This window comes from Aotus nancymaae, unplaced genomic scaffold (assembly GCF_030222135.1).
Source record: "Aotus nancymaae isolate 86718 unplaced genomic scaffold, 86718_ANA_hifiasm-v0.15.2.pri h1tg000014l, whole genome shotgun sequence".
In the NCBI taxonomy this organism is placed as follows: Eukaryota; Metazoa; Chordata; class Mammalia; order Primates; family Aotidae; genus Aotus; species Aotus nancymaae.
The window spans coordinates 599,443-620,738 of record NW_026988425.1 but is presented as its reverse complement, the minus strand read 5'-3'; the positions used below and the strand labels follow the sequence as shown (position 1 = coordinate 620,738).

Genomic DNA, 21,296 nt, shown 5'->3' with positions numbered 1-21,296 from the left:
TACCCACCCTGGCCTCACAGGGCCTGCATGGTGGGCAGAGCAGTGCTCCCTGGTGGGTAGGTGGGGCGCTGGCCGCCCTGGTGAGCTGTCATGTGGGTGTGGTGCAAAGCGGCAGGGCGGGTGACTTGTCCTGTTCCTCCTTCCCCCTTTCTAGAGGTCAAGAAGATGACCACCCTTGATTATCTCACTCAGACCCGTGAAAAGGAAGAGAGGTCAAAATGCCAAGCAGAAAGGAAAGATCCATCCGTGCAAATGGGGGAAGGACTTCTCCAGGTACCACCTGTCTCTCTGCTCCATTTGTCAAGGCCTGGGACAATGTCCAAGTTGCTCTGTGGCTGGGAACTCTCAGCCACGCTCCTGCGCTTCAGTGCTGGTGTGGCCCGTGGATTCTGCTGTGAGTGTGTGTGTGTGTGTGTGTGTGAGAGAGACTGTGTGCATGATGTGTCTTTGTGAACAGAAATACCCAACATGCACAGATGACTTCCTAGTGCAAAAATAGGAATGGAACTAAGTTTCCTAAACATTTCTATACTTCATTATCAATCTTCTAAGGTGCCATAGTGTTAGCACACAGAAGCATGCTTTTTGCGGGTGTTGTTTTCAAACAGACTCTCACTCTGTTACCCAGGCTGGAGTGAAATGGTGAAATCTCAGCTCACTGCAGCCTCTGACTCCCGGCTTCAAACAGTTTACCTGCCTCAGCCTCCCAACTAGCGGGGGTCCAGATCACACTACATCCAGCGAATTTTTGTATGTTTAGTAGAGACGTGGTTTTGACATGCCAGGCTGCTCTCAAACTTCTGCCTCAAGTTATCCTCCCACCTTGGCCTCCCAAAGTGCTGGCATTGCAGGCCTGAGCTGCTGCGCCTGCCTGAAACAATGCTCTTTCACTTAAGGTAGTTAGTTTCTTTTCCAGTTAAGTGACACAAATTATTATAACTAACTCAAAAAGACGTAGAAAATCTCAATAGACATAGAACAGCCGAGAGACTGAACTATTGATTTGAAATCTTCCAGTGAAGAAAAGTTTCCAGGCCCTGCAGTCTTCATGGATGAATTCTAGCAAAGATTTTAAGAAAAAATATATTACCAACTACATACACGCTCTTTCAGAAAACGGAGGCGGAAGCAACACTTCCCAACTCATTTGGCAATGGCAGTGTCACCCTGACACCAAAGCCAGGTGTTCATAAGCCAATAAACTCCAGAAACACAGGCAAAGGTCACTGACGAGACCCTGGCAAACCAAACCCAGCAGCACAGGGCAGGCCCACGCACCGCAGCCGGGTGCTCTTACTCCAGGGGTGCCACAGCGGCTTCAGGCCCGCACACCAGTGACTGCAGCTCAGCACGTTAGTACAACAGAGAACAGTGACCATGTGATCATGCCAATCAGTGCAGAAAAGGTGTGCTACCATCAAGTGCCCATTCATGATTTTAAAAATTTCAGCGACCTCAGGGGCCGGGCGCGGTGGCTCAAGCCTGTAATCCCAGCACTTTGGGAGGCCGAGGCGGGTGGATCACGAGGTCAAGAGATCGAGACCATCCTGGTCAACATGGTGAAACCCCGTCTCTACTAATACAAAAAATTAGCTGGGCATGGTGGCGCGTGCCTGTAATCCCAGCTACTCAGGAGGCTGAGGCAGGAGAATTGCCTGAACCCAGGAGGCGGAGATTGCGGTGAGCCGAGATCGCGCCATTGCGCTCCAGCCTGGGTATCAAGAGCGAAACTCCGTCTCAAAAAAAAAAAAAAAAAAAAAAAAAAAAAAAAAAAAAATTTCAGCGACCTCAGAATGATAGGAAAGCATCTGTGTACCTGATGTCATACTTCCTGGTGAAAGGCTGAGGGCGCTCTCCTCAAGGCTGGGGACAGGCAAGGACACCCCTTCCCCCTAATTCTGACCTAGCAGGAACATTCTGGCCAGCCTAATGCTGCAGGGAAAATGAAGGCACACAGAACATAAAGTAAAACCATGTTTATTTGCAGGCAACAAAATCCTAAAAATTATGTTTTAAAACCTAGTTAAGATAATAAAACCGCTTAACAAGGATGGGGGCACATTAAAATACACACTCTCGCATCTCTGTACACCAGCAATGAAAAATCCGGGTTATGTTTTTAAAACTTCGATTCACAATCTTATAAAAAAGAATAAATTCAACAAACCACGTGCATATACGTACACTGAAAGCTACACACCATGACTGACCAAAGTCGAAGACAATCTATTGAATGAAAAGGTCCACAGCATTCATACATTGGAAAAAATACTGTTAAAAGAGCAATTTTCCCCAAAACTGATCTGCAAATTCACCACAATCCCTGCTGAACCCCAGCAGGCTTTTGTTTTAGCAGAAATGACAAGGTGGTGCTAAAATGTCTATGCAAATTTAAAAGGCCTAGGCTACCTACTCTACTATATCAGCCAAAACAACATTGAGAAAAAATAAAATTGGGGAACTTACACAGCCAGACCTTAAATTTTACTATAAAGCTACAGTAAGAAAAAGAGTGTGGCACTGACATAGAGACAGACATAAAGCTACAGTAATAAAAACAGTGTGGCACTGATGTAGAGACAGACATAAAGCTACAGCAATAAAAAAGTGTGGCATCGACAAAGAGACAGACATAAAGCTACAGTAATAAAAACAGTGTGGCACTGACATAGAGACAGACATAAAGCTACAGTAATAAAAAACAGTGTGGCATCGACGAAGAGACAGACATAAAGCTACAGTAATAAAAACAGTGTGGCATCAACAAAGAGACAGACATAAAGCTACAGTAATAAAAACAGTGTGGCACTGACATAGAGACAGACATAAAGCTACAGTAGTAAAAAGAGTGTGGCACTGACATAGAGACAGACATAAAGCTACAGTAATGAAAACAGTGTGGCATCGACGAAGAGACAGACATAAAGCTACAATAATAAAAACAGTGTGGCATCGACAAAGAGACAGACATAAAGCTACAGTAATAAAAACAATGTTGCATTGACAAAGAGAGGTATATAGATAAATGGACCAGAAGAAAGGTGCAAAGTTAAACCCTGCATTTATGGTCAGTTGACTTTAAATAACAGCACTAAAATAATTAAATGGGGAGAAATTATAGTTTAACAAGTGATATTAGAACAATTGGATGTCCACGTGGGAAACAAAAAAGAACAATAGAGTTCTTCAAACCTGTACAAAGATTGCTCAGGGCCACTTCATTCCCCACACAAAAAATTGGCCCCAAATCTATCTGACACTTAAAAGCTGAACATAGAACACTTCTAGAAGCAAGCATAGAATGAGATCTCTGTGATCTTGAGTGAGACAAAGGTTTTCTTTGATAAGACACCAAAATCACTGCCTATGAAAGAAAAAAATCATAGTTTGGACTTTACCAAAATTGAAAATATTTGCTCTTCGAAAGTCATCATTAAGAAAATAAAAATACAGGCACACATCAGAGATGTTGCAGGTTTTGGTGTAGAACACCACAATAACGTGAACACTTCAAGAAAGCAAGTCACATGAATTTCTCTGGTTTCCCAGTGCATGTAAAAGTTATGTTTACGCTACCCCCGGGCAGCAACATCACGTCTAAAAGCAGTGTCTGTGTCTGAATTAAAAGTGCTTTGTTGCTAAAAGCGGCTTACACAGACACTCGAAGTGAGCACTCGCTGCCAGGAACATGGCACCGATACGCTGGGATAATGGTCACTTGCTTGACCAGGGCCACCACAAACTCTCAATTTGTAAAAAAAAAAAAAAAAAAAGTATCTGTGAAGTGCGGTAAAGCAAAAGCGAAATGTTTGCTCCTGTGCAAGCCACAGGCAAACAAAATATTTTCAAGTCTTAGACTGATGCCAGAACACACAAAGACAAAAAGAACTTTCAAAGTGCAATTGTGGAAAAAAAACGCCAAAAACCCAGTTTTTTAAATGAGCAACAGGGCTGGGCACAGTGACAAGCATTTGTAATCTCAGTACTTTGAGAGTCCAACCAAGAGGATTGCTTGAGGCCAGGAGTTCAAGACCTGCCTGGACAACTGAGAGATGCCCCATCTTGACAAAAATAAATAAAAATACATACACACATACATACATTAAATGAACAAAAGATCTGAATGCACTCCTTAACATGGAAGTTATATGGATGGCATATAAGCACATGGAAAAATGCTCAGCATCATTCTACATCAGGGAGCCACAAATTAAGTCGCAATCAGATATGACCACACACCCAGGAGAATGCCTGTTAGCAAAAAGACAGAAGCCACCAAGCGTGGGTAAAGCTGTAGAGAAATTGCAAGTCTCAAGCATGCCTAGTGGCAGTGAAATGAGAGTGTAAAGTGTCTCATCTGTGACTAGTGGGAGTGAAATGAGTGTAAAGTGTCTCATCTGTGGCTAGTGGCAGTGAAATGAGAGTGTAAAGTGTCTCATCTGTGACTAGTGGGAGTGAAATGAGGGTGTAAAGTGTCTCATCCATGACTAGTGGGAGTGAAATGAGTGTAAAGTGTCTCATCTGTGGTTAGTGGGAGTGAAATGAGGGTGTAAAGTGTCTCATCTGTGGTTAGTGGGAGTGAAATGAGTGTAAAGTGTCTCATCTGTGGTTAGTGGGAGTGAAATGAGTGTAAAGTCTCATCTGTGGTTAGTCAGAGTGAAATGAGTGTAAAGTGTCTCATCTGTGGTTAGTGGGAGTGAAATGAGTGTAAAGTGTCTCATCTGTGGTTAGTGGGAGTGAAATGAGTGTAAAGTGTCTCATCTGTGGTTAGTGGGAGTGAAATGAGTGTAAAGTGTCTCATCTGTGGTTAGTGGGAGTGAAATGAGTGTAAAGTCTCATCTGTGGTTAGTCAGAGTGAAATGAGTGTAAAGTGTCTCATCTGTGGTTAGTGGGAGTGAAATGAGTGTAAAGTGTCTCATCTGTGGTTAGTGGGAGTGAAATGAGTGTAAAGTCTCATCTGTGGTTAGTGGGAGTGAAATGAGTATAAAGTGTCTCATCTGTGGTTAGTGGGAGTGAAATGAGTGTAAAGTGTCTCATCTGTGGTTAGTCAGAGTGAAATGAGTGTAAAGTGTCTCATCTGTGGCTAGTGGGAGTGAAATGAGTGTAAAGTGTCTCATCTGTGGTTAGTGGGAGTGAAATGAGTGTAAAGTGTCCCATCTGTGATTAGTGATATTGAAATCAGGGTGTACAGTGTCTCATGTGGCTAGTGGGAGTGAAATGAGTGTATCGTGTCTCACGAAAGGATAGTGGGAGTGAAATGAGGGTGTAAACGGCCACCTCTCTGGAAAGGTTTTTGGCATTTCATCGAAAGATAATGTGTTATTATGGGACCACATTTCCACTCCCGTTTTTTAACCGGCGAGAAGTGAAAACGCGTGCACATATAAGTGTTTCTGAGATCCTAGCTGAGGAGCCAGGACAACTCCAGGTGCTGTTCTTCAGAACTCACTGATAACAGTCTTGTCCTTTATGTAAGAATGTAAACTGCACGTGAGCCCCTTCCTTATTCATGTTACAACTTTTGTTTACCGCACAGCGAAGCGGAGGAGAGACGCCCTGGGCTCTTCTGCACGCGGGTAAGTTGTAAGCTTCCTGCGGGTGCTCGGTCTCTGTGAAGGACAGCTCTGTTCCTTGCTTACCTCAAGTGACTTTGGAAAACACTTCAGCTACGAGGAGATACTGTGAATAGTTGCGTTGAATGATGCCGATTCCTCTGTCTCGTCGCGCTCCTCTTACTTGCAGAAACTGCGTTTTTCTCTCCCTGTGTCGTAACTAACATCTAGGGTAGCGCGCGAGAACACCGGCTTATTCATTTCTGCGTCTCTGCATGAACCCGTGGGAGCTGTGAGTCTCAGTGTTTTTCTTATGGTCTCTGGCAGCGTTTGGTGTCCGTCGTAAGCGCTGAGAGTCCCCTCGTTCCTGAGTCAGGATGCTGAGTAAATGTGGGCGCTGATGACGCCTTCACCCGGAGCCCTGCCCAGGGGCCCAGGCTTGGCTTCCCAAACAGGGTTTCGAGACGCGTCTGTGAGCCAGCGTTGTGTGCTGCAGGTCGGTTGATTTTGGAGGCTCAGTCAAAGGTCAGCGCGTTTTCAGTCTGCACAGACTGTTTCCGACGACCTTCCCGAAAGGGTGGCGCAGTTCACACTTCCTTCAAGTCTGTCCCTCCTTCAGAATGACGTTCTAACAGTATGTTCAGCTTTATGCAAATAAAATATACAATACTGTGCTATGCATTTCCTCGATACCATTACAACTGAACGTTTTTCAGGTTTTGACCAGTTTTCAGTCTCTCTTGTGTGAATTCGCGGTCAGCAGGTGGGTTATTGGATCAGCAAACGTCACAGCTCTTTGCATTTTCGGAGCCGTGCGGTATATTTTACCGTGTAGATGCTGTAGACTTCTCTGAAGCCAAATTTGTTAAAATTTCCTTTTGTCTTGCTTTAAAAAGCCTTCTTTATTCCAAGGTTATACAAATATCCTCCAATACTGTTTGTTAATGTGGTCATATTTTTATTCGTACCTTTACTTTTTGACTTTTCAGGCCAGAGGGCATTGATGTTTGTATTTGGTGACAGAGGAGCGAAGGTTATTTCATCCCAACAAAGTAACGCTGGGTTTTTCACTTCGTGGATTGAATAATGCTCTTCGCCCTCAAGCTGAAAGGCCTTTTCTGGTTCTCTGTGTTCCGCTAAGCACAGGCCCAGTTCTGTCTCGGGGCTCGTGTCTGTCTCGTGGGTCCGTGTCCTGGAGCTGCACCATCTGTTTAAATTGCAGGGCCTCATTTAGCTACTGTATTTTAATATCTGGCAGGCAAATCTCTGTCTAAAGGTTTTTTTCATTTTTCATTTACTTTAGACAGTTCTTACACATTTATTTTCAAATATGAACTTTAAAATCACTTCGTCCAGTTCCAAGAAACACGAAATTCAAACTGGAGCTACATTAGCGACAGGCCTGCCCTTGCGAGGGGCCCACATCACAGCCCCCACGGAGAGGCAGCAAAGCATTTGAATTTCACTTTGAATTATCACAGAACTATGGTCCTTTAAGTAAAATATAAAAATGCTTTCTCTGTTAGGCATTTTGGGCAAGGTTAATAGAAACCTAAGTATAACCAGAATTGTAAACTTCCACTCTAAAACCAAAACAAAATGAAAAAAATTTTAGTGATTGCCAAATCAACATGTGTGTATTATAGAAAATTTGGGAATTGCAAAGATTCCCAGGTAAAAATGAGTCACGCAGGGTCCCTGACCCACCGGCAGCCGCTGTGGACACGTGGATGGCGTCTTCCAGGTCGTCCTCTGGAATGTTTCTTCTGTGCGTGACGTGTGTAATGTGCTGATTTATACAATTACAGTCACCTTGTACAACTGTTTCTGAGCCTGCTTTTAACTTCAAATACTGTGAACGTCGTTCTGTTAAAGGAGTGGGTATAAATCGTCGCAGCTTTGGGATCTATCATAGTCCCTGTTTCTGGAATAGCGTGTTTGATTTCCAGCCCGTCCTGTCCTTCCCAGGAGACTGCTGAGCTGGCCTTCTGTGGGAGGGGTCGGGTGTTTAAATGGGATAGTTGACGAAGCAAGTTGATGAGTCCCCGGGCGTGGTGGGCAGCAGGACGCCAGTGCCCGTCTTCTGCCACAGGAACTGCCTGCAGGGCCGCCTGGGGGTTTGGAACAGGGGACCACGTGGACACCTGACGACTCTCAGCCTTAGTCTTTAGTGCAAGCCTGACCTAGCCCATCACAGTCAGAGTTCCTCCGAATCGGGAAAGTCAGCTGCACCCATGGCACTGTTTCAGTACAGAACGATCCAGTCACTAAGTGCCTGCGGAGAGCGAGGATTCAGGCCCGGGCAGAGCTGGGCGGGAGCTTCGGGAAGAGGGGACGCAGTCTGTTCCGATGGTGGTTCTCAGGCCGGTTCACAGAGCATTTCGTCAGAGTGGTCCATCGTTGCCTGCGTTTCTCTGCGCTACTGTGGATTAGTAAGCGCAGGGATGTGCTGAAGCTGAGCAGGCGGGATGGAAACACGGATACCCAGCAGGGTCCCACAGGCTTTCTGTACAGCCTTGGGGGGCTCCCGTCGGCTCGTGCCCACGAAGTGGCTGGTGTTAGCTTCCCGCCTGCCACGACAAATGACCACAAATCCAGGCATTCAGCACAACACTCCCTGTCGGCTCCGTGGGTCTCGGGCCTGGGCTGGCCCAGCGGGTCTGTGCCTAGGGCCTTGCCGGGCAGCAGCCACAGTCAGGGGCCAGAGTCCTCTCTGGGGCTCCTGGGGAAGCATCTGTCCCCAGCCCCTTCAGGGTGCACCGGGCGTCACGGTTTTCTGAGGCGCCACGTAGCCCCCTCGAGCCCCCCATAAGCACCGGGTTCGCACGTCCTCCTCCTGCTCTCAGCCTCCGGGTTCTTCCTCCTCACTCCTCTGTTTTCCGAGGCTCAGGTGATTACTGGGGCCTGTGAGGACAATCCACGTCCCTGCTCCTGTCTTAGGGTCCTCTGTCTGCTGTGAGAGATTGCTACAAATGTGGAATGCTGTGGGCCCCAAGGCGCCATTCTGCCACTTGCCAGTGAGCCAGGCTATACCCACTGAGGACACACCCTGGCTAAGGCACTGGTCCAGGGCGGGGCCTGCACGCTGTGAGAAGGCCCTGCTTTACAGCGTCCCAGTGGGAGGGAGTCACGGTCCTTTACACGATAAGCTCCTTCCATTTCCCACTGTGCGGTAACCTGGGAGCACTCACACAACCACCTGGGAGCACTCACACAACCTCCCGGGAGCACTCACACGACCACCCGGGAGCACTCACACGACCTCCCGGGAGCACTCACACGACCACCCGGGAGCACTCACACGACCTCCCGGGAGCACTCACACGACCTCCCGGGAGCACTCACACGACCTCCCGGGAGCACTCACACGACCACCCGGGAGCACTCACACGACCTCCCGGGAGCACTCACCCGACCACCCGGGAGCACTCACCCGACCTCCCGGGAGCACTCACAACCACTTGGGAGCTGCTGGTCTCCAGGTTCTGAGGCATGTGGCCCCACAGCAGTGGTGCTTACAGGACACACTGCAGCCCCCGCACTACCCTTCGGCCCCCACAAAGCTGAGATGAGTTTCTTTCCTCCTGCACGTCCCACCAGGGTCAAGGCCAAAAAGTCCCTGCTGAGGCCCAACTGCCTGTGCCACCTCTCTGGCTCCCGTACACCCAGACGGGGGCTCGTCGGCACAGGTAAGTTGTGGTCGCCGGACGCTGGGCCCCGAGGACAGGGCCGGGTGCAGAATGTGTGGTCTGCGGTCCCCCCAAGCTGAGGTTAGGGCAGCATTCAGAATGGAGGCACTCTGTGTCCGAGGGTGCCACCCACATGGGAATGATGGTGGGTGGAGCACAGAAGAGAGATCGAGTGAGAGGCAGGAACGCTTCCCAGCTGTGGGTGAGACACACAAGTGCCAAAGTGGGAGTCCCCAGCACTGGAGCCCCACGGTCAGGCTGCGGTGACGCAGATGCCCAGGGCAGGCTCCGAAGGGCCCAGAACATGCAGCGGGGGACAGCGATGTGATAAAGGATGCAGGGAAATTGTTAGTCATGGCAGAATCAACGTGCTGTTTTTAAAATAAATGCTGAGGAAGGACTGTGTAGGAGACAGGTGGGAATAGAGGTGTGTGGTCACATGTGCATGTCTCTGGTGTGTGGTGGCAGGTGTGTGTGTGTGTGGTGTGTGGTTACGTATATATGTATGTGAGTGATGCGTGTTTATTCCATGGACTCTGTCCGTCCTTCACAGGGAAAGCCCAGCGCGGCTGCCGGCTTTAGGGCTTTCTGTTCCTCCTCAGGGGTCGGCTTCCAGTGGTTTCTGCTGGGTCATTTAATTTTTAGAGATGGGATCTCACTCTGTCACCCAGGATGGATTGCAGTGGTGGGATCAGGGCTCAAGGCAGCCTCCACCTCCTGGGCTCAAGCGATCTTCCCACCTCTGCCTCCAGAGTAGCTGAAAGTGCAGTTGTGTGCCACCACACCCAACTAATTTATGTTTTATTTCTTAAGAAATGGTGTCTCACTCTTGCCGAGGCTGGTTGGAACTTCTGGTCTCAAGCAACCCTCAGGCCTTAGCCTCCCATAACACTGGGATTACCGGCGTGAGCCATCACATCGGGCCGCGGGGGTGTCCTTTTGAGCAGGCCTTGTGAGGGGGCCAGCTTCAGCTTCTGGGGGTTACAGGGACTTCTCCTTCCCTGTGGGGGCAGGGCCACCTCACCACACTCCCCAGGACTTCAGGGAACAGGCTCCTGAGACTTGGAAATGAAAAGGGCTCAGCCCCGGCCTGGAGGAACAGTGGCGCTGGCGTCCAAGCCTTGCCCCTTGCCTGCACTTCCACTGAAGATTTGAGACACGCTCAGTGGAAACCGACGGAGAAGCAGCCCGCCCCAGCCTAGCCTCAGCCACCGAAGTTCCCTCCCTCCATGTGGCGCACGGACTCACGGGATTTTCTCTGCCTGGGATCGTGCGTGTCGACACCTGCTGCCCGGGTACAATCGTGAGTCCCCTCGGTCTCTCCGCAGTGTCTCGGGGTGGACGATGAATTACAGTCACCCTCGTGTGAAGCCACGTGACGCCTGGTCCAAAGCAGAGAAGATCCGTCAGCATCACGTTGAATCCCAACCCTGCATCTCCGTGGGCTCCAGGACAATCCTATGAAAACGACACTGTTGGTTCACCGTTCACGTCGGGGAGAAGAATTCCGTCTGAAAATGAGCGTGACATCACTGACACCGTGTCCATGGCACAGCCCAGTGCTGAGCTCCACAGACCTACAGTCCACAGACTTCCCCTCGGAGTGGGCCACGGCTGCCGACAGCGTTGTCCAGGGAGGACACCCTGAGTCGACGAATGGAACAAACTGGAAACTCCAGAAACAAGCCCTTCTGTCCATTTCTGGTCTTTGGCTCTAGTGGAAGGTGGCAAGGCGAGGCAGTGGGGGGAAATGGAAGCATTTTTAATGAACGTGCTGCAGCAGCAGGATGACCAAACTCACACACACACAGCTCAGCTCCTCAGAAAACGGATGCAGAATCCATCACAGACCACATAGTAAGAGAGGATACCAACATTTCTAGAAAAATCATAGAACAGCCTCGGGACTTTCTGTTAGGGAATGTTGTCTTTGCTAGACCGTTAGGGAATGTTGTCTTTGATAGACCGTTAGGGAATGTTGTCTTTGATAGACCGTTAGGGAATGCTGTCTTTGCCGGACCGTTAGGGAATGTTGTCTTTGATAGACCGTTAGGGAATGTTGTCTTTGGTAGACCGTTAGGGAATGCTGTCTTTGCCGGACCGTTCGGGAATGCTGTCTTTGCCGGACCCTTCGGGAATGCTGTCTTTGCCGGACCGTTCGGGAATGCTGTCTTTGCTGGACCGTTCGGGAATGCTGTCTTTGCTGGACCGTTCGGGAATGTTGTCTTTGCTGGACCGTTAGGGAATGCTGTCTTTGCTGGACCGTTCGGGAATGCTGTCTTTGCTGGACCGTTCGGGAATGTTGTCTTTGCCGGACCGTTCGGGAATGTTGTCTTTGCCGGACCGTTCGGGAATGTTGTCTTTGCCGGACCGTTCGGGAATGCTGTCTTTGCCGGACCGTTCGGGAATGCTGTCTTTGCCGGACCGTTCGGGAATGCTGTCTTTGCCGGACCGTTCGGGAATGCTGTCTTTGCTGGACCGTTCGGGAATGTTGTCTTTGCTGGACCGTTCGGGAATGTTGTCTTTGCTGGACCGTTCGGGAATGCTGTCTTTGCTGGACCGTTCGGGAATGCTGTCTTTGCTGGACCGTTCGGGAATGCTGTCTTTGCTGGACCGTTCGGGAATGCTGTCTTTGCTGGACCGTTCGGGAATGTTGTCTTTGCTGGACCGTTCGGGAATGTTGTCTTTGCTGGACCGTTCGGGAATGCTGTCTTTGCTGGACCGTTCGGGAATGCTGTCTTTGCTGGACCGTTCGGGAATGTTGTCTTTGCTGGACCGTTCGGGAATGTTGTCTTTGCTGGACCGTTCGGGAATGCTGTCTTTGCTGGACCGTTCGGGAATGTTGTCTTTGCTGGACCGTTCGGGAATGTTGTCTTTGCTGGACCGTTCGGGAATGTTGTCTTTGCTGGACCGTTCGGGAATGCTGTCTTTGCTGGACCGTTCGGGAATGCTGTCTTTGCTGGACCGTTCGGGAATGCTGTCTTTGCTGGACCGTTCGGGAATGCTGTCTTTGCTGGACCGTTCGGGAATGCTGTCTTTGCTGGACCGTTCGGGAATGCTGTCTTTGCTGGACCGTTCGGGAATGCTGTCTTTGCTGGACCGTTCGGGAATGCTGTCTTTGCTGGACCGTTCGGGAATGCTGTCTTTGCTGGACCGTTCGGGAATGTTGTCTTTGCTGGACCGTTAGGGAATGTTGTCTTTGCTGGACCGTTCGGGAATGTCGTCTTTGCTGGACCGTTAGGGAATGTCGTCTTTGCTGGACCGTTAGGGAATGCTGTCTTTGCTGGACCGTTAGTTAATGTTGTCTTTGCTGGACCGTTAGGGAATGTTGTCTTTGCTGGACCGTTAGGGAATGTTGTCTTTGCTGGACCGTTAGGGAATGTTGTCTTTGCTGGACCGTTATTTAATGTTGTCTTTGCTGGACCGTTAGGGAATGCTGTCTTTGCTGGACCGTTAGGGAATGCTGTCTTTGCTGGACCGTTAGTTAATGTTGTCTTTGCTGGACCGTTAGGGAATGTCGTCTTTGCTGGACCGTTAGGGAATGTCGTCTTTGATAGCCCGTTAGGGAATGTCGTCTTTGATAGACCGTTAGGGAATGTTGTCTTTGATAGACTGTTAGGGAATGTTGTCTTTGCTAGATGCCTAAAACACTTTCAGAAAAAAATGACACATTGACTTTAAGTATTTAAAATTATTCCTTCAGTTGTCACCATGAAGAGAATGAAAATAGAAGCCACCAACTAAAATAAAATATTTGCCAGTCATATCGTTTTATCTGGAATATTTAAAGAATCGTGAAAACTCAGTAATTTTAAAAAACTCAGTTTTTCAATGGATGAAATATTGTAGCACAGTCTTCACCAGGGCAGCAATACTGACACCGGGTAACCCCAGGCCAACCACAGTAGAATGGCTGCAAGAATAAAATTATTAATGATACAATCCAGGCACAAGTTCACACCTGACATCCCAGAGCTTTGGGTGGCCCATGAGGGAGGAGGGTCCCTTGAGGCCAGGAGTTTGAGGCCAGTCTGGGCAACATAGCAAGACCCTGTCTCTAAAAAAAAAATTTAATAAAAGATGATCACTCTCGAGTGTTGGTGAAGAGAAGAGGCGGGAGCACTGGAAGTCTCATTCACTACTAATGGAGGTGAGAGATGATGGCACATCAGCAGTTGGGCAAAGCTTCAGATGCTGAGTGTACACTGATCATACGACCCAGCACTCCCACTCCCAGGTTCTTACCCAAGGGCACGGAAAACCACAGATCTGCATGGAGCAGGTGTTTTCCTTGCTAGAGCTTCTGCATAGGAACCAAACATGAAGGGCTGAAACAAGAAATGCATTTTCTCACATCCCCAGAGGCTGGAGGTCCCAGAGCATGGTGTCTGCAGGGTTGGTTTCTCCCGAGGCCTCTCTCCTCGGCTTGTAGATGGCCGCCTGCTCTCTGTGTCCTCCCACAGTCTTCCCTGTTTGTGTCTCTGTCGTAATCTCCCCTTATGAGGACACCAGTCACTCTGGATGAGGGCTCACCTGAGGCAGGAGAATTCCTTGAACCTGGGAGGCAGAGGTTGCAGTTAGCCAAGATCATGCCACTGCACTCCAGCCAGGGCAACAGGGTGAGACTCCACCTCAAAAAAAAAAGAAAGAAAGAAAAGAAAAGAAAAGAAAGAGTAAATAAAAAGTTGCCAAAAAAAAGTCCAGGAGGAATTCACAGCTGAATTCTAGCAGGCATTCAAAGAAGAATTGCTATTCGAAGAAGAATTCATACCAATCATATGAAAACTATTCCAAAGAAGGAATCCTCCCTAAATCATTCCATGAAGGCAGTAGTACCCTAATACCAAAACCAGAAAGGACATAACAAAAACAGAAAGCTATAGGCCGATATGTCCCATGAATATAGATACAAAAATCCTAAACAAGATACTAGCCAATGGAATCAAATAGCACAACAAAAAGATAATACACCATGACCAAGTGTGTTTCACACCAGGGATGCAAGAATGGTTTAACATATGCAAGTCAATAAATGTGATACTTCACATAAACAGAATTAAAAACAAAAATCATAGATTATCTCAATAGATGCAGAAAAATTATTTGAAAAATCCTGAAACTTAAGTTTCAGGATACAAAATTAGTGTACACAAATCAGTAACACTGCTATATGCCAAAGCTGAGAAGCAAAGAAGGCAATGCTTTTTGTAACGGCTGCAAAAAACAAACAAACAAACAAACAAAACACTTAGGAATATACCTAACCCAAAAGATAAAAGATCTCCACAAGGAAACTATAAAAGCAATCTATGAAATTCCCATCAAAATACCATCATCATTCTTCACAGAACCAGAAAAAACAATCCTAAAATTCATATGGAACCAGAAAAGACCTCACAAGCCAGTTAAGACTAATCAAAAACAACGAATCTGGAGGCTTCAAATTATTCAAATTCAAACTATACTACAAAGCTAGAGTTACCAAAACAACATGGTACTGATGCAGAAATCGGCATGTAGACCAATGGAACAGAATAGAAAACCCATAAATAAAGCCAAATACTTACCGCCAATTGATCCTCAACAAACCAAAAACACATCAAGTGGGGAAAGGACACCCTATTCAACACGTGGTGCTGGGATTACAGGCGTGAGCCACCGCTCCCGGCCTATTACTGTTTCAGTCTCACTATTTGGTGGTGTTGATCTGCTAAGAGTTTCTATTTCTTCCTGATTTAATCTAGGAGGGTTATGTGTTTCCGGATATTTATCCATCTCCTCTAGAATTTCTAGTTTGTGTGCATAAACGTGTTCACAGTAGCCTTAAATACTCTTCTGTATTTCTGTGGTGTCAGTTGTAGTATCTCCCATTTCCTTCCTGATTGAGCTTATTTGCATCTTCTCTCTTCCATTCTTGGTTAATCTCACTAATTGCTGTGTCCTGGAGGTTTTGATAAGTTGTGTCACGGTTATCATTTAGTTCAAATAATTTTTTAATTTCTCTCTTGATTTCATTGTTGACCCAAAGATCATTCACGTGCAGTTATTTAATTTCCATGTATTTGTGTAATGTTGTGGGTTCATTTTGGCGTTAATTACCAATTTGATTCCACTGTGATCTGAAAAGACACTTGATAGAATTTTGATTTTCTTAAATTCATTGAGATTTGTTTTGTGACCTATCATCTGCTCTACCTTGGAGAATGTTCCATGTACTGATGAAAAGAATGTAGATTCTGCAGTTGTTGGGCGGAATGTTCTGTAAATACCCATCAAGTCCATGTGTGCTAGGGTGGAGTTTAAGTCCACTGTTTCTCTGTTGAGCTTCTGTCTTGATGACCTGTCTAGTGCTGTCAGTGGAGTACTGAGTGCCTCACTATTATTGTGTTACCATCTGTCTCATTTCTTATGCCCAGTAATAATTGTTTTTGAATTTGGGAGCTTCCATGTTAGGTGCATTTATGTGTAGGATTGTGATATTTTCCCCTTGGAGTGATGCTTTTATCATTATAAGATGTCGCCATTTGTCTTTTTTAATTGTTGTTGCTTTAAAGTCTGTCTTGTCTGATATAAGAATAATTACTCCTGCTTGCTTTGCTTTTCATCTCCATTTTCATGGAATATCTTTTTCCACCCCTTTACCTTGAGTTTATATGAGTCCTTATGCATTAGGTGAGTCTCTTGAAAACAGAAGATACTTGGTTGGTGAATTTTTCTCCATTCTACCATTCTGTATCTTTTAAGTGGAGCATTTGGGCCATTTATCTTCAATGTTATTTTGAGATGTGAGCTACTATTTTATTGCCTGAATGCCTTGGTTTTTTTTCTTTGCGTTACTGTTTTATAAGCCCCGTAAGATTTACACTTTCAGGGGGTTCTATTTTGGTGCATTCTGAGGTTTAAGACTTAGAACTTTTTTTTTTTTTTTTTAGCACTTCTTATACTACTGGCTTGGTAGTATCTAGTTTTATCAGCATTTGTTTGAATTATTTCTCCTTCATTTACGAAGCTTAGTTTTGCTGAATACAAAATTCTTGGCTGTTAATTATTTTGTTTGAGGAGGTTAAAGATAGGATGCCAATCCCTTCTGGCTTGTAGGGTTTCTGCTGGGAAATCTGCTGCTAATCTGACAGGTTTTCCTTTATAAGTTACCTGATGCTTTTGCCTCACAGCTCTTAAGATTCCTTGCTTTGTCTTGACTTTAGATACCCTGATGGCTATGTGCCTGGGTGGTGATGCTTTTGCAATGAATTTCCCAGGTGTTCTTTGAGCTTCTCGTCTTTGGGTTTCTAGAACTCTGGCAAGGCCAGGGAAGGTTTCCTTCATTATTCCCTCTAATACGTTTTCCAAACTTGTAGATTTCTCTTTTTCCTCAGAAATACTCATTATTTTTAGGTCTGGCCATTTAGCATAATTCCAAATTTGGGGAGGCTTTGTTTTTAAATTATATTTTCTTGCTCTTTGTTTGACAGGGTTAATTCAAAAGCCCTGTTTCTAAGCTCTGAAATTCTTTCTTCTGGTTGTTCCGAGTGAATCAAAACCAAGGCAAGGCTCTGTGCTCATCCTCAGGGCACCACCCGGCTAGCCAAAACGTAGCACCTCACATTTTTTGAGGTCCCTGCTGCTCACTCTGACATCGGCTGCTCCAGGAATGTGGGTTGCTGGCCTTGTAGCACAGCAGGACTAAGAAATGGAGGTGGTAGCTGGCTCATGCACACCACGCACAGAAGACCAGCAGCTCCTCCCTCAAGCATTCTCCCAAACATGTCTGACCAGGTTCCAGAGCTTCAAAATAATTTATTGCAGTTGCTCTTTGTAGCTGAATGGTTCTCCAGTGGAAGGAGAGGCCTCTGTAGCTTTCTACAATACCATTTTGTCCTTAGGTAATGTCCATACTTAGGCACGCTTTTACAGCACAGCTGTCGGGCATCCTTTCCACACCGGCCTGTTTCACAGTCCGTCACACTTTGTCGTGTTTTTATTTTCATTTCAAATTAACTTTTTACTTTCTCCTTGCGCTCAGGAATTTGGGGTTCGTTTGGTGACACCTCACCTCTCCTTTGCTTACTGAGTCCTGTCACTTCCTTCTGTCCAGTTTTTCCTTGCACTTCGCTGTGTCTACCAAGACCACCGCTCCCACTGCAGGAATACGAAGGCAGATGCTCCCACTGTTGCCGACGGTGTGGGAAGTTTTGCAGCAGCAGGCACTGCCTGGTTGCTCAGCCCGCAAGTCCCCCAGCTGATAACCCATGAGGAGCCCCGCCCAGCTGAGCATCCACTGCCCCTCAGTGGCGATTCCTCCGTGGCCTTCTGCGTCGGCTCCCATTTGCATTCTTCCCTTCCAAGAGTCGTCCTTTCTGATCCAACAAAGGTTTCCTTCTTGTTTTCCTTTGATGTCCTGTCTTTACTCATTTATGGATCTGTTTATATCCTGATTATAATTTTTAAGGATTGGATCAGAGAAGGGAGACCGTAGCATGTGAGAGATATGCTGTTTTGATTTAGAAGCCTTCTAGTGACTTTTTTGGCTTGTGGGTCTTTCAAAACCTTTCAAAGAAAAATTTTGCACATTTCTCGTCTCTAATTCCTGATGCATTCAGCACTGCAAGTTAAGATAAGCCCAATCCCCAACCCTTTGGAAAGTCTGGGCAGCAATGCGGTCACCTCTCCCGCCAGCTGGCCAGCACGCATAAACAATAAAGTCATTGGTTGGCTGGGCTAGTGTAGCATCAGGGCAAAGAACAAAACACCTGTACTCAAGATGTGGGTATAAAAACACTTAAGGCTCCCTGGTAGCCAGAACTCACCACAGTCAAGCAAACGTGTGAGAAGAAGGTAGCAGATGGGGGCTGACCCCTTGCGTGCCCCACATTTCCCCACTTTTCATGCTGGAAATCCCCTCCTTGTCTGCCCCAAGACCCTGTTGTTCATCAGGGAAAGCACAGTTTCTCTCTGTATCGGTACACATGCAGCAGAAAACGGCAGCATTCTTTCAGCAGTGCGGTCACATTACTGTCTTCACAGAAATGAGCGTTCTGAAACTCAGAGACGTGAAGCGATTGCCCACGTGACAAGCTGATCTCTAAAGTGTACTCTGTTCACACATTTGGTCCCCTTTGGCCGCGTAACAAATATTACATCATCGTCCTCTGTGGCTTCTCTTTCCGAATATTGCAGAGACTGCAGCAAGAACCAAGCCAGGCTGTGAACACAGGCTGTGCTGGAAATTAAGGCCGAGGTTCAGGTAGGATACATGGCAGTATGGTCACGTTGAAATCTACCCAAGTTTCATTCTCTAGAGAGTGAAGTAGCTTCAGAAAAGTCACCAACGCAAACTCGAGGGCCAGGATGCTTGTCGTGTACTTGCCTCTTCGTGTCAGCAGTGACCCCAGAATGCCCTAGAATGTGGGCCATGTGTCCGTCTTTAGAAGTAGTGCGTTGCAGACGAGCTATGAAGGTATAAATTCATCTTTATTTTCCAGGCAGTGAACGATGTATAGATGTAGACCGCTCATCTTCATACTTGCCTTTAAGTCTAAACTTAGAATTCTTTTTACCCAATTGTACTGATCTAAGACCTTTTAATAACGAACACCTGCCATTCTAAGATGGCTTCTGGTTAGAAGCCTCTGACCCTACCAATCCTAGCTTTCTGCTCAAACATTTAGGATGATCCATAGAATGCAGTGAAATTTAACTGTGAAACAAATGATCATTTACTTCTAGAATCGGGGGAACGTTTACTCCCTAGAAGGCTGAAGGAATTTGCTGTCACACACACAGACACACACACGAGTTGGCAAACCGTCCAGCCGTGCTCCACCATCAAAACAGGAAGTCTGAGTATTTGACAACAGAGGGGCATGCTCCTCATCCCTCGACTCTCTCTTCTCCACTAAGAAGCGTGAGACAGGACTGGACCGGAAAAGACCTCAGCCCTTTCTCTAAGCTGTTACCTTGGCGTTCCCAGGCAAAGCAAGCTCCTTTGCACCCTGAACTCTACCATTCAGTACCTGTCTTCTCATAGGCTTCAGAGAGGCACCTCCCGAAAATCAGCTGGACAGGAAAAGGGTACAGGGTGCACTGTACCCTGAAAGGCATGACCCGTACGAGGGAAGCCCTGGTACCCTCAGAGTCCCTGTGCTCCAGGCAGCTTCCCACAGCCGCTGGGTGCCATCGAGCCCTGAGGCAGGTCACAGTCTCCCAGCAGCACCACCCTGACCAGCACCCTAGAGGAAAAGAGGATGGGACTGATGGCTCTCTGCATATCCGGTGCAAATTCTGCAGAACTGGGAATAGACGTCACCATCGAAGCCCAGAGAGACAGCAAACCTGGGGAAATTGTTCTCCAGAAGACAGTGTTTAAGATGCATAGCACAGGATTTCAACGAGGCAGGGAGCCGAAATCGTAAATGGAGACAAGCTGAGATGAGAAGACAGATCCACTGAGGTTAAAGGGGAGATCAGTGAGATACGGAAAGCTTGCAAGAAACTGACCATGGAATTGCAAAATTGAAGTCTTTCAAGGAAAGAAGTAAATGGTGCCGTAAAAAATTGTCCCAGTGATATGGAGGACAAGCTTAAGAAGCTACAACCTGAGCTCATGTAGAATGTCTCCAGAACGGCACCTGATTTCACGTGCTCCTCCCACCATTCCCTCTGTATGCAACAGTGAAATGGCTGAGGAGACGTAGCGGAGCCCAAGAAGTGGAGCCAGACGCTTGACTAAAGCATCAACTTGCAAATCATCTGCAAACAACGGACAGCTGCCGTGGACATCCTTGCCTGTGAGCGCCGCATGGAGCTGCGGACTCCCTGCTGTGAGCGGCGGTGGCTAACAGCGATGGACAGCTGCCGTGGACATCCTTGCGTGTGAGCGCCACATGGAGCTGCGGACTCCCTGCTGTGAGCGGTGGTGGCTAACAGCGGTGGACAGCTGCCGTGGACATCCTTGCCTGTGAGCGCCACATGGAGCTGCGGACTCCCTGCTGTGAGCGGTGGTGGCTAACAGCGGTGGACAGCTGCCATGGACATCCTTGCCTGTGAGCGCCACATGGAGCTGCGGACTCCCTGCTGTGAGCGGTGGTGGCTAACAGCGGTGGACAGCTGCCGTGGACATCCTTGCCTGTGAGCGCCATATGGAGCTGCGGACTCCCTGCTGTGAGCGGCGGTGGCTACAGAGGTGGACATGAGGAGTGTCTTCGTACAAAGGAGTTCTTAGTGTAAAAGAACACTTAAGCCTAGGTAATTTATAAAGAAAAAAGTATGTTTGGCTTATGATTCTGATGGCTGAAAAGTTCGATTGTGCTTTGCATCTGGCGAGGGTCTCAGGCTTAATAGCAGAAGGTGAAGGGGGCTGACGTGTGCAGAGTCAAGTGCAGAGAGAGGAGGTGAGGGGTGGAGGAGGCCCCAGACTCTTTGCAACAACAAGGTCTCATGGGTTGGTTAGAGCAAGAACTATTAGCGCGTGAACGGCGTTAATTCACTCATGGGGGATGTGCCTCCGTGACACAAACACCTCCTAGGAGGCCCCATCTCCAACACTGGAGATGCCGCTTCAACATGAGGTTAGAAGGGTCTGAACCATAGCAAAGGCGCAGTTCCCATGGCAGAGCTTGATTACTGATTGATGGTTCAAATACTGTCTGCTGAAGTTACAGAAAATCTCAGGTCACATTCTTTGTTGTATGCATGTTCTTTATCATCTGCGTGCTTTTTTGAATGAGGCTAAATCATTCCAGAAGCATCTGGTCTTCCCTGGGTGCTTTTGAAATTATTTAGCTTCATTCAAAAAAAAAATTCACCACTAAGCTTTTAAACAACAAGTATTTGCTCTGATAGCGTCTAACGGTTGTGAGTGACTGTGGAGCACATCACACACTTCTTCGGTATAAGAGGCCTACGGTGAAGGAATCAATCACTCCTATCCCTAGAAAAGGAGATGGTGGCTAAGACAGTTGTTTGATTTTTACATAATCCCAGAAAGGATTTAAGGTAGATATTAAAGATCTTAGAACACAGACCGATGGCGTAAAGGGAGGGGAAAAGAAGGAAG

At 47.2% G+C, this 21,296-nt stretch overlaps 1 protein-coding gene across 1 annotated transcript in view; it reads left to right on the top strand.

Annotated features, from left to right (window-relative positions):
• ZDHHC11 (zinc finger DHHC-type containing 11) overlaps positions 1-5,793 on the top strand; it is a 28,249-nt gene extending 22,456 nt beyond the window's left edge. Inside the window, exons 7-8 of the mRNA XM_064375748.1 lie at positions 155-273; positions 5,542-5,793. Coding sequence (XP_064231818.1) covers positions 155-273; positions 5,542-5,580 — 158 coding nt within the window. The 3' untranslated portion in view covers positions 5,581-5,793. The remainder of the gene's footprint in view (positions 1-154; positions 274-5,541) is intronic.
• Positions 5,794-21,296: the final 15,503 nt, after the last annotated feature.